General features: G+C 43.0%; 1 protein-coding gene across 2 annotated transcripts in view; it reads right to left on the reverse strand.

Annotated features, from left to right (window-relative positions):
* Positions 1-12,473, reverse strand: part of susd6 (sushi domain containing 6) — a 35,343-nt gene that overhangs the window by 16,764 nt on the left and 6,106 nt on the right. For both annotated transcript variants that reach the window (XM_039781657.1, XM_039781656.1), the window contains exon 2: positions 9,157-9,339. In XM_039781657.1, coding sequence (XP_039637591.1) covers positions 9,157-9,298 — 142 coding nt within the window. In that variant the 5' untranslated portion in view covers positions 9,299-9,339. The remainder of the gene's footprint in view (positions 1-9,156; positions 9,340-12,473) is intronic.

The raw sequence follows: 12,473 nt of genomic DNA on the forward strand, positions 1-12,473 counted from the left end.
TCACCTACACTCCTCAGTAACATATAGCTGTGTGAGCATCTGAGAGTGTGAAAGTAAGCACGGCACAATAAACAATAGATAGTTGTTCACTTACACATACTGAAATAAATGCTGTAATTTAGAAGTCATCAAATCAACAAATATGGCACAAGTTATTTTCAAATGTGCAAAAGTAAGTTAATCAAATTTGTGACTCAAGCCCAACTGACATCTACGGATAATAACAATGGCTTCAGCCCACACAAACACAAGCTGTCAAAAAGCTGTTACTTAGTGCTGAAAGGATTAGCCTATCAACAGAAAATAAATTGTTTCAGTTATCTAACAATAAAAACACCAAACATTTCTACATTTCTCATTGTAAATTTGATTATTGTGGCTGTTGGTCACACTAACCCAGCAATTCACAGAGGTCTTTGGACTCTGATAACGGTTTGTTTGTACAGACCTATACAAATAGATATGCCAATAAATATAGACATGACATAGATGCACACTTCTTTTAAATCCTGACACAATTATCCAAATGGACTCCAGCGTAGACTGTACAAAGACCTTCGCCATTTAGCTGCTGCTTTTTACAGAGAGCTGTTTATAGATGATGTAATAAGGACAGAGGGCATTAGAGTGGAGCTAAGCCAACTGGCCACTAAACATATCAACACTCCCAATCATAATGGACTGGTCACAGTTTGAGGAATTGGACTAGATGGAACAAAACAAAACAAAAAACAGGAACTAATGAGAGGTAGACAGGAAATATTGAATGTTAATTAGGACATCACACAGTAGAAACTGAATTCTGGCTGTGTCGAAAGGGTGGTGAAGAAACTGGGGAGGCCCTGCTTTGAGGGAGGAGCGGGCTCAGGCCTACGAGTCAGCAACTATGCACAGTACTGAAGTGCCTTTAAGGAAGGTGTTGAACCTCTGACAGCTCCAGGGGTGCTGTTCTGATCCAAACTATATGCTCCGACTTCCCTCAGGAGGAAGATCAACTAAGAATCATGGGCTGTGGAGTATCATTCGCTCTCTTCCCCTGCATCTATTGAAGCAGAGACGGCCTGAAAATGAGACAGCGATGATGAAGCCATGTCTGCTGAAATGCAGTCCGTTAAGGAGAAACAGCTGTACACCGCCTCCACCCATGACAACAAGCAACATGAATGCAGCAGGATAGCACATGTATAGCCCAGCCCTTCCACTCCACTCATAATCAGCAAGTCTGTCAGATCAAGTCTTTTACTTTATTATGCAGCCTGAGACTGTGTTTGAGGAGCCTACATGTTCCTCTTTTAGCAAGTAAACTAGCAGAAGTTTTGATGACAGCTTCTGACAAAACTACAGTTGGACGTAAGCTAAAAGTTGAGTCAACAGATTAGGGGTTGTGGACGACGCAGTACAGTATTGCCCAATTTCCAATGTCTCGCCACAGCTGTGGCGTGTTGAGGCATGTCCCTGTTCCACTCTGTACTTGTACAATGTGCATTCCCAGCGGGAGATAACCACGCTGACTGACGGCAACATTTCGGTCCAAACATGACCGTTGACGCCCTCAACTGAGCTGTTGTTGTGCTGAACGGATGGCTGTGCAGGCGGCTAAAGAGAAAGCACTGTTAACAAGAAGTACGTAGGATTGGGCGATATGGAGAAAATCTAATTATACGATATTTTTGACCAAATACCTCGATATCGATACCACAACGATATTGTAGTGTTGACTATTGGTGCTTTGAAAAAATATTTACACAATGAGATTTTAGATAAATAATCATCAGTAATGTGGATATAATGACTAAGTGGGTAAAGGCAAATAATAGAACAGTTACAGTCTGGTAAGTTCAGAAAATGACATAACTTTACTGTAATGCAGACTTTAAAACCAGGAAAAGACAACACTTATGCCATATTACGATATCCAAAATCTAAGATGATATCTAGTCTCACATCACGATATCGATAGAATATCGATATATTGCCCAGCTCTAGAAGTACGTCTTATATACACCTTTTAGTACTTTAATAGCTGCTGTCTAACCTAAGAATCTCTGTGGCTTGGAGTTGTAATTGCTGTTTTAAGGTGGTGCTAATGCAAGCCAAACATGTAATTCTGCAGCTTCACATCAAAAGCATAGCAACCGCTAGAAAACTTTATTGTGAGGCACCTACAGTAGGTGCAACTTTATTAGTTACCAAGGTTAGCAAACAACTGCTATCTTCTCGGTCTATAATCAATATTTGGGTTTTTTGTGCATTTTGTTCAGTTTAGTTTTAAATATTCCTATATTATACCAAGGGAAAAAAAGGTAAAAGCCACAGAAAACTGGTTAAATGAATAAACCTCAAGCTTTTAACTTGTCATCAAGATAACGCCATTAGCCCTTCCGTACTGGTTCATAAAAAAAAAAAACATTAATGCTGTACCAGCGTCATGAAATGGTTGCTCACAGTCTGACACAGTGTGGATGCCTCAGTCGTTGGCAAATGCACCATGTGTGTGTAGGATGCTCGGTGCCTTATGTGTAAGCTGATGAACTTGTTTGAACAGGATGACGCTGTTGACTAACGGTGCAACGAAAAATCGTCCCACACTGTTTCAGTGGGCTGGAAAAACACACATCAAAGAGAAGGAAAAAAAGACAAGACAGACGAAGAAAAAAAGGAGACAGAACAGTTTGAAAAAAGAAAAAGAAAAGAAGTTTAAAGTAAATTTTAAAGAAAAAGATCAACATACTATGTTATACTTTGGCAAGATTTTCAGGAGACAGCTTGATACTGGAAAAAGATAATACAAAACATGAGTACAAAGATGATCGAAAAGAGAATGAAAGTAAAGTAAAAAAAATGAATAAAAGACTTAATGAAAGAACAGAAGCAATGGCAACAGAAGACAGGAGAGGCTGGGGGATATATTTAGCAGCTCATTAGTCAGAGATGTCCTCTACTCAGCAGGCTGGTCCCTCAGATGAGGCCCTTTGGAAATCATTATGACTGCCTGCAGCTTCAGACAACCACACACACATTTCACTGGAAAACAATTTACAAACTGCCTCTCCTCTCCCCAGCCTTAATGTAGCTTCACAATAATCCAAAGTTCTGGAGAGAGGCCCAAAAACAAAGCTTTAAACAACGCAACATTGTGTTTAAAAATAATAATAACTGCCTATTTATATTATAAATGCTCCATATATCTTAAACTTGTTTTGTATGTTATCAGATTTAACTGTTGGTGCGCCTGGTGCTGCCAGTGCCACCACTTCCTGCTTTCGACATTCATTAACCTTTACTATCCCTGTCATCAGTGGAGAAATAACAAGATGGTGATCAGCACGCTGCACTTAGAAAACTGCAAACGCAAATATCTGGATCAGAAGAATGGGTTTGAAACACAGACACCCAAAACGCTAAAAATGGGTGTCAATAAATTCAAATAACCTAAGCCTATGATAAGCATAGTGTTAGTAGGTGAAATGGCAGCATTGTGTGGCTAACAATAAACCTGGCCATCTAGGCTCTTTACCAAGTAATTGAACTGTCTGCTCAACTGTTTAGAGTGAATGAAATGGTCTTGCGTCGCCTGTCCGCACTGAAGTATCTGTGTCTATGGAGTATTTCTTTGTCTGGTGAGGCTTTAAAGTTTAAAGTTAGGGCTTGATTGGGTGGGAGAGCTGTTAAATGACACAGGGTGAGAGCAGAGAGTGATGGCTCAAGTGATAAACACACAGGTAATGAAAGAGAAAGGCTGAGAGATTCGACCGGACTGCCGCTAATGGGTCTTACCTGGCTAATGGCTGGAGCCTTAAAGAGAGAGTGAGACAGAAGAACTAAGACGTCATAGAAAAGTGGCTGTGCTCCACACACAGACACACACACACACACAACACACAGACACACACACACAGTAACACACAGACACAGAGAGTTAGCAGTCTTAATTGCAGACTGCTGATCTAGTGGAGCTGCAGCTTGCTGTGGTTTGGCCTGTGGCTTCCAATACCCCCCCCTACAAGCCCTCTTTGTTGTCGCATTTCAGAAAGGAGTTAGTAGCCAGCGTATTGCTTTACTTGTGCCTGCCTGCGAACTGCATTGCTAACAGGACTTCAGGGGACTATTGTGAACAGTTAATTGCACAGGAACCATTGTTTCCCCCTTGGGCTGCACTGTTTGTATACCCGGCCTATCTAGCAAACTTTCTGCGAGGGCTGGAAACCAACAGTGTGCAGGCAGACTCACACACTGTGGTTTTTTCACACACACACACACACACACACACACACACACAGACACACACACACAGACACAGACACACACACACACACACACACACACACACACACACACACACACACACACACACACACACACACACACACACACACACACACACACACACACACACACACACACACACACACACACACACACACACACACACACACACACACACACACACACACACACTTTTGTTTGGCTACAGAAAGCAACAAGTTTCAAAGACTACAGCTGTTTGAAGACGCCTGAAGTAGGACATGGCTCATTCAGAAATTTTCCTCTGTGGTCAGCGCAATGACGCTATGCTAGCCACTAGAGTCTACTCTGTTCTTAAAAAGAAAAAAGGGAGTCGTCAAGTCTTTTTCCTTGAGCTCGAGGTTCGAGAAAACATCCTCATATCCTTGGGTTGGTCCTACACAGTGATGCAAGACCTGTCAAAACAAAGGCATTCGTCTGTGCAATAGGCCTGCATCGGGTGGAGAAAAATGTATTCAACTCAAGCCAAGAATGGACAACAATCGATCGTCAAAAACAAACACAAATCCCAGAGGAAATTAGAAAGGCAGCTCTCTGCTCCTTCTCTTGCTCTCCACCCCCTGCTCTTGACTGTACTGTATGACTCCACTTTTCCTCCAGGCTGGGGGAAAGCCATTTCCCGTTCTCACACATAAACGTCACCACCACACAGAGCACACAGCAGGCTTGTTTGTGGGAGACTTCTGGTCCTCGCTGGCGCTTTCCTGTACAGCTTTAACTCAACTTTAGAAGACAATGGGTTTCTAGAGGGCACAGCTTATCTATTTAAGTGGACCCACAAGGATGGTCCGAATCTTTTTGCCCCTGTTAAAAGCAGTAAACACGGCATGTGATCCATGTGAATAGACCCTTTGGTGCTCCGAGTTCCCATCTTTACTCTGTCAGTTCTGACTAACTGTAGGTCCACTTCCTCTGAAACAAACCACAAAAGGCTCCCTGTAAGGAATTGACACCATATTAGGAACTGAGCCCTACGCAGCCAACATTAGTGGGATGTCACATAGACTCAAAAAAGACACGAACAAGCAATATTTGCACTATGCCATGAAAATCCTCCAGACTGATGCCATTTATCTTGTGCATACACAAAACCCAGAGTGCCGTTTTGTTGCTGTGGCTGTTTACTGGCATCCTGCTTGAATGCAGAGGATGTTTTTGTTTAGCATGTTGCTACTTTTGGAAGAATGTCCTGAATCATTAACACAAATGTAATCATACACAGTAATCACAAACACAAATGTGAGGCAGCCATTTACAGTACATTTGCTCAGCCGATACCCCGGTGGTAATCTTGTTTACAATGAACAGCTGAACAACAGATAAAAAAGACATGGCTCTGACTGGGACTGGTTCTAAAAAATACCTCGGCCCCAAAAGGCTTTGTGACCACTCTGTAAGAGCGTGTTAACAGGTACAAGAAATTGTTGCCCTGACCTTTCTACAGAGAACATGAAGCCACCAATGTGGAAGCTCAAAGCTTTTCCTTTCTTTGTTAAAGACACCAAAAATGGGAGCAAAGAGTACCTCAGCTGTTAGGGTCTATCATCCTCTCTCTCCATCTTATACCCCATCACTTAAATGTCAAATTTCCTAAAAGAGTAATAGCCACAAAAAGTGACCTTCATAGACAAAAATAGAAATTTGATACCGTTCTGTTCTGTCTCTAGTGTTTAGAGCTCTAGGATGCAAATGCTGTACAGTATATTTTTTAGTATCCATTTCTATTCATACCACACACTGGCATTTGTATGAGTCTGGAATTAGTCTGTCAGCAGTGATGAAATTTCATATTCATGAAAATTTCCAGAGCAATCTCTACCCCTTTAACATGTCAAGGGATTACCTATGTGCATTATGTATGCTGAGCAGGAGAGACAGGGCAGCTGGTGAACAGAAGAACTAATAACACAATGACTTTGAAGCTTTAAAATGAGTCCATCACCTTTATGATAATATTTATAATTATAGATTTAATTTCATTCTCCCATGCTGTGAATGCTACAATTCATGGTTTGGCTGTTTTAGTATTGGAATTCCGGTTATGTCTTTTTATGTTTACATCATACACCCCATTTTTACCACCCTGATTTATATTCACTTTTTTTTATCAATAAGCATCATTAAGTGTAATCTTTTTTCATGCGATCAGGACTGTGATCAGAAAAACCCTACTATTTTTCGGTTACTGCTGTTATCAAGGAGCTACGATTCTAAATCTTCCATTCTCAATATAAGTAGCTTGTGATGTGTGATTACATATTTAAGTTCATACTACAGTGCCTGAATGGAAAATGCCCTTATCAGAAATCTAAAATTCTGTACTCAGTCATTTCAACAGGTTAGGGAAAAGGACCGTGTTATTAATATATTTGAGCTTATATTCACTTAATGCAAGAGAGCAAATACACACCATACACAGAGCTGTATACCAGTTTGAAGAGCCAGAATTCTTGAACTGTGAGTCAGAATGAATACTGACTAGTGCACTACAAGGAAGTAATTATGCTACAAATACACAGCTATGGCAACACTTAAAAATAACCTTTGTATTGTTGTCAGCTCACATGAAGTACCACCTAGAGTTTTCCATTACATGCTTAAAACTAGTAAAGAAACTATGTAAAGAATTCTTAAGGCGCTGACACACCAACCCGATTATCGGCCGTCGGACAGTCTGGCGAGGTCAGTGACTCGAGTCTGTTAGGTGTGCTCCGTGCCGTCGGCAGTCGGAGGAGCCGTCAGCCTTCATTTGGGCCGATTTGACACACTGAATCGGAAGGCGGGCAGTCGGACTCAATGGCCAATCTGACTGGTGGAGCACTAACCCAGAAATGACGAGCGGGATGATGACGAAAATCCTTTAAACTGACCTTTGTCGATCTGAAATGAAGACAGATTCAGCAACTGGATGGCCTATTTCTCGCTTAAAATGTTTTTAGAAACGCGTTTCGGTGAACTATCTTTGTAAAATATGAGATTGTATTTTGAATGAGGCCGCCATTGTGCCCGGTTGTAAAATCCGGGAGAAGCCAGACCCACGTGACACGTTTGTCCAATCAGCTGCCGGTTTTAATTTTTGGGCGACAATACAGATTAGCGGCGCCTGCTGTTATGGAGACGTTTTACGTCTCGCGCATGCACAGAATGTACGCTCAAGTCGGCGTCGCTTCGGTGTGTTCCGAGGCACTTTTTTGACCAACTCGGGGAGGCTGATCAGTCCGACTGCCTTTTCTGCCGAAGGTCGGCCGTCGGGTTGGTGTGTCAGGGCCTTTAAAGAAGCTAATGAGATAGTAAAGTCTGGAGAGGTTTAGACCACACTGGTCATGAATTGTCACAGGCCAGTTGAAAATAGTCCTAGTGGTGGTCTAGAGATCTTTTTGGCCTTTTCCATCAGTTGAATGGCAAGGCACAGCATCATGGGTACTGAAAAGAAATTCTTGTCCCTATGTAATGCACCAACTGTCATGAACGTGGTTGATACAGGGTCTGTCTTTTACTGCACTGACTCACAGGATTTTAGGGTACGACCTTCCTCATCCACACATAACCTGAGTATGGGGTAGGGTTGCACACATGCATGCATATACACACAAATACAGTACAGAGAGCACGTGGGCTGGGGATTTAAGGACACATCTCCTTGGTATTGGTAGGCAGTGTACTGTATGTGTGTGAGTGTGTTGGATGCAGAACGTGAGCGTGATACCAGCCCCTCTAGGCTCTACATGAATCATGTGTATTACATAAGAGAGAGAGAGAGAGAGAGAGAGAGAGAGAGAGAGAGAGAGAGACCATACACTTAGGATCAGCAGTGCCCTCCTCCTGCCCATCTCTCCCTCTATTCCTTCTGTTGCCGTTTCTCACACACACACACACACACACACACACACACACACACACACACACACACACACACACACACACACACACACACACACACACACACACACACACACACACACACACACACACACACACACACACACACACACACACATTTATTTAAAAGGCAAATAAAGAAAGTTAAAACAATTAAAGCTTTAAAAACATTCCAGAACCTTAAACCACCCCTCACACACATTTACTTATTGACACATACACAGTCTGCCTCCTCACTGTGGCAAGGACATCTGGCTCATTTCACAAGCTGGCTATGTGAGGGGTGTGTGTGTGTGTGTGTGTGTGTGTGTGTGTGTGTGTGTGTGCATGTGTGTTTGTGTGGGGGGAGGGTGACTGGAATATTGGACAGCTAAAGTGAAGGGAAAGCTGGCGGGGTTCAGTAAGTACATACCATTAACATTGTATTCCTTAAGAACAAAACAAAAAGGACACAGGCCTTATAGGTCTTGTGGTGGCTCATTAATACCTGTGTTACCTATGCTTACTTTAACTTCCAAGTGTGGACCAAATCTCACCTGCCCCCCCCCCCCCACTAGAAAACAATTAAATCAATTTGAAAACCTGACCTGAAGGTTGTTGTAGGGCAATAACCAAAGCTCGCTAGCTGTGCTAAAAGCGCTCAGAGGACGATAAATGTCATGGCTGATTAAAACCTCATGACAGCAATGTGACCACAGACAACATCATCTCACTGTTTCACTCAATAGCGGAGGAAAACTGCTGTGGCTCATTAGGACAGTGAATGGATTCACACAGTTGGTGGGATTGAGCTCGCAACTGCAGCTCGGAGACAGAGCAACCTGTACAACCCAAGGGTAAAGGAAGCAAATTTGATCTAACCGACCTGCAAGATAGAGGGGGAGGGGTTTGAAGATGGCGGTTTAGTCGATGTGTATCATGTGGGAACGAAGACAGAGAAAAGAAATGTGTGTGTGTGTATCTGTGTCTTACCTGATGCGTGACCATGAGGGAGCAGGGTGAAGAGGAGGAGCAGCGCGGAGGCAGCCAGCCTGTGGGCTAGAGCGGAGGAAGAAGAGGAGGAAGAAGAGGAAGACAGGGCTCTCGTCTGAAACGCTACCATTCCATCGCACATCTTTTCCTCCGGCAACCAGCGAGAGTCCTCTACGGCTTAACCTGTAGGGATAGAGAGAGAGGGGGAGGGAGGACGCAGATTACTATCAACATTCAACGAGGATTATGTAACCAAAAGCAACACAGAGAGACAGGAGGGAATGGAGAGAGAGCTAGAAAGACTGTAAGGCAAAGAGAGTGGCCTCCTCTGCACGTCACCAAATAGCAGTTGGTTTACTGATAAGAACAGCATGAATGAATGACTCTTCGCGATGAATGAATGACTCTGACGTGCATTTGCTCTTCTCACACTTTGGTTCCTAAAAAGGTGCCGACGCACCAAGGAGATTGTCAGCTGTCTTTCCAAGTTTGGCCGACAGTGAGGGTATGTCAACCCGAGTTTTTGCGGTGTGTGAGGCACCGTCACTACTCGTCGATCCCGGTCGGCTTTTTTTCGGCCAACTCCACATATTGAGTCGCCGTCGGAGATAGGAATTAATCTTATTGGCTATTTGGTTTAACTGAATGCAAGCAAACTACTAAAGTCAAAAGGGCACACACAGAAGGCTCTTCTCATTTTTTCATTTCATCTGTTGAATTCAATACACATAGGGCTGTCAAAACTGGCCAAAAAATCTTTTAAAATCTATATACCTACACAATACAAACTATACTAATAAAATTAAGTCCTATACTGTATAACTTAATATAAAGATTGTAGACCTCTCTTCCTCTCTCCCTCTATATCGCGGTTGGTGCTAGACTAAGCAAGCTAACTAGCCAGCTGGCTGGCATGCCACTAAATTAGTAAAATATAACAACTTAATGTTTCATTGACAAACTCTTGTCACATTCTAGGAACGCACAGTGCTATCGCCAGACGTGTGACAACTTTGTACGGCTAATTCTCTGTTACCAGTGTAACATGATGACTGATGTTGGAATTAGCAAGCTAGTTAACTACCCAGCCAGCCGCGGCGGGCCACTCTGCCCCTCTGTTGCTGTATCGCAGGGAGACATTGTTGCCAAGAGAACAGATAGCTCTGTGCTGCCGCTGACTAATTCGGGAGGGCAAATACTGTTTTGTTTTATGTATCATAGCAACGGTTTATATATCCGGTTTCCCTGTTTTTATGACGAATAGATTACTGCCGCCTGGTGGCATGGAGAGTTATTTCCTCTTTCGCAGGCGCAGAACGTATACATGCTAGTTGGCCGTCGACGGCAGTCTTTGTAGTCTGTTCAAATACAAGTATTTGGCCAGGGTTAGGAGACGTAAGGTGACGCCACAGTCGGCCTTCGTTGCCACTAATTCTTTGCCATCTGCACTGTGTGTCAGCACCTTTAAACAGCATCCTGTTATTTACACTGACCCCCAGGCAGACAGACAGCAATTTCCAGCACTCTTTTTAAAAAAAAAAAAAACACCAGTGGCAGCAGCAGCAGAATTCCTCTGATCTGCCCTCGATCCCGACTTTTGGCTCTGCCACAAGATCTTACTAAATAAACCAGCCATTACACTCTGCTGTAGATGATGTAACAGGGAAACAGACCCCTGCTGCTGAGGTAGGGAGGGAGAGGCTAAAAAAAAAAAAAAAAAAAAAAAAAAAAAAAAAAACTGTGACTACAACTGCAACTTTTGCAAACAACCCTGGTGGTCAGGAGAGGAGCTTGCCCAAGGAGCTGCATTTTACCATAGCTTCATCATTGAATAAGTAACATTTTAATAGGCTTATGGCTCTCTAATGTTTGGGCAGCATTGCCTATCAGCAAAGCTTAAGTTATTTGTCAGTGTTTTTGTTAGCTGGGCGATACAAGTTTTCTTCACGCATTAAATGTCCATGAAGTAACCCCTATAGTAGCAGGCATTCCTCAAATGTAGTTGTTAAAGATTTGTGATAAAGAGGGTACAGTACTTAACAGTTGAATAATAACAGATGCCATACCACAGTCTGCTCAGCTGTGACTCTACCTTGCCATATGCTGCACATTGTTATAAGCAATAGCAAGCAATTTGATGCATACTTAATGTGGAGATAACTTCATCAGGTGCTACTTTCTGAAATGTCATGTATTCTTTAGCTGCTCATATGGCCAACATACTGTAAGCCAATATTAGCCTAATAAGCATCTAATTTGTTCCTTGCCCCATTTATTTATGATATAAATGGGGCACGTGATATTTGTTGTAAATGTCAGCAAAAAAAAACCCACCATCCTCTCTTCACAAATATCTCTCCATGATAACCAACTTAAATAACTTTCTAAAAGCATGTGTTGGTTGATTGGGAGGGATACAACGAGACATACACTATCATTACATAAATAAGATGCAGGTGCACATAGGCTTGTTAATGTTGCTACAGAGACATCGAGATGAAGTAGCAGTAGTTGCATTTTGTGGGGAACTAGCTTGCTTGCAGGCAGCATATCCTCAAGAGAGGGCAGAGGGCCCATTACAGTTACACAAGGCTGCTGAGCTAATGGCTACAGTAATGGCATGGCTGCACTTAAAGAGCCGCGAATTTGATTGCAGATCTGCTGCGTGTGCGTGGCCACTGGCACTGCCACAGACGACCCGGAACTACAGTTATGCACATTCATGGTTGGTTTTTCTAACTGCCTGTGCGTTCACATTTGAGTGTCCAGCACTAGGCTACATTTTAAATGATCCAAAAATCATTTTTTCAATCAAGATTTTCCAACACACGCACACACAAACAGCAGGGCCCCCTACTGCCTGCCACCTTTCTGATGTCCCCAAGAAAAGGATGGAGAGCCATACCTGCATGTGGCGCATGCCAGTGGGAGAGAGTGACGTAAGCCGGATTTGGCAGGACAGTTTGGGTACTGCATAGAGCCAAAGGGCAGACAGTCAAAATCACATGCAGGGGACCAGTGCCAGCCATTTCGTCCATAGACACATTCTCATTTGTCCATGTTGGGATCAGAGCATTGCTGCTAAGGCCTGGGTTACAGAGAGGCCCTATTTTAACTCAGATAATGTTCTTGCTGTCTAGAGATACCAAGGACAAACAAAAGTCACAGACAGGACAAAAAAAACAAACGTGTTATGTTCAAAGGCACTTGTTGGGATGTAAATAACCACTTGGGATGGCATTTATAATGCAGGACTGACCTCCTGAGAGAGCTGAGGGCAGCGTATTGAACGGCCAGTACGTCTGCAAAGTGAAAAC

Source organism: Perca fluviatilis, chromosome 18 (assembly GCF_010015445.1).
Source record: "Perca fluviatilis chromosome 18, GENO_Pfluv_1.0, whole genome shotgun sequence".
Lineage (NCBI taxonomy): Eukaryota > Metazoa > Chordata > Actinopteri > Perciformes > Percidae > Perca > Perca fluviatilis.